Consider the following 1067-nt stretch of genomic DNA (forward strand, 5'->3'; position numbering starts at 1 on the left):
CAGTTTGCCCGTCCCCAGCCACTGGCTGGCAGCATCAGCCAGGCAATCAGCCAGCCAAGCTTCCTGGCAGGAAGGGAGACCAGCAGTACTGGCCAGCTATAGGCACTCACATTCTCACCATGTGCCAGGAGAGCAAATCCTGCAGCTGAGCTACCAGCACGAGGGGCATGGAACTGGTGCAGGATAAGGCAAGAAAGACAGAAGTGGCTGCTAACAGCAAAAAGGGCTGTAGTGATAACAGGGAATAGAAGCATAGGAAGAAGACTATAGCAGAAGAGAAAGGTATGATCAAGTCTAATGGTGACAACCAGGAACTTCAACAGCTCATCCATTCAGTAAGCACATAAACCTTGATTTGACAGTTTTGTAATTACATGATACAAAACTACTACCCATAGTTTAGAACCTACATTTGATCAAACACTGGGTTTAGTGTCTTCTTTGATACATGTGTTTTTCTTCGTCCTGATCGTCTCTTATCAGGCAGTAAATACATTCGCACATAGGGATCAGATCCTTCTTCAGAAAACGCTATTAGATTTCTGTGAAAGTGATAAACAAGAAAAAACACTTAGAAAATCAACGAGACATTGCTGAATGTGTCTATGCTACTATCACCTAATTTAGTACATGAAGCAGTTCCCCTGCACACAGTATGATGTGCAGTGACTTGTACAAGACCAGATGACTGGTACGCAGAGAGCAGAGGTGAGAATACAATGTTTCCTACATTCCAATTTGAAGTTTAGATATGGCTTTTCAAAAATCACGTGTTTTGGTCATTCCATGAAAAATTCAGTCTCTTAGAGACAGCTTTCAGACACTGCTGATAAAAATTTACATGTCATTTTCATTTAAAATCTGACAGAGGCATAATAGACAAATATAAAATCACAGCAAAATCTTTCACAAAGTTTTTACTGATTCTGAGTACAGCTCTGTACATTTTTGTATTTCCGCATATGTTGTTTTAAAAATAACAAAGATTAACCAATCAACTTAAGAGTAAGTCAGAATATGACAAACTTTATAAAGAATTATGCACAAATAAGAAATTGTGTAGTGTA

General features: G+C 39.3%; 1 protein-coding gene across 1 annotated transcript in view; it reads right to left on the reverse strand.

The window, feature by feature from the left end:
• ESYT2 (extended synaptotagmin 2) overlaps positions 1-1067 on the reverse strand; it is a 54577-nt gene that overhangs the window by 5373 nt on the left and 48137 nt on the right. Inside the window, exons 20-21 of the mRNA XM_017728901.1 lie at positions 1066-1067; positions 411-567 (exon numbers count right to left, since the gene is read on the reverse strand). The exon at positions 1066-1067 is cut by the window's right edge and continues 72 nt beyond it. Of these exons, the coding sequence (XP_017584390.1) occupies positions 411-567; positions 1066-1067 (159 nt within the window). The remainder of the gene's footprint in view (positions 1-410; positions 568-1065) is intronic.

This window comes from Corvus brachyrhynchos, unplaced genomic scaffold, assembly GCF_000691975.1.
Source record: "Corvus brachyrhynchos isolate BGI_N302 unplaced genomic scaffold, ASM69197v1 scaffold52, whole genome shotgun sequence".
NCBI classification, from domain to species: Eukaryota; Metazoa; Chordata; class Aves; order Passeriformes; family Corvidae; genus Corvus; species Corvus brachyrhynchos.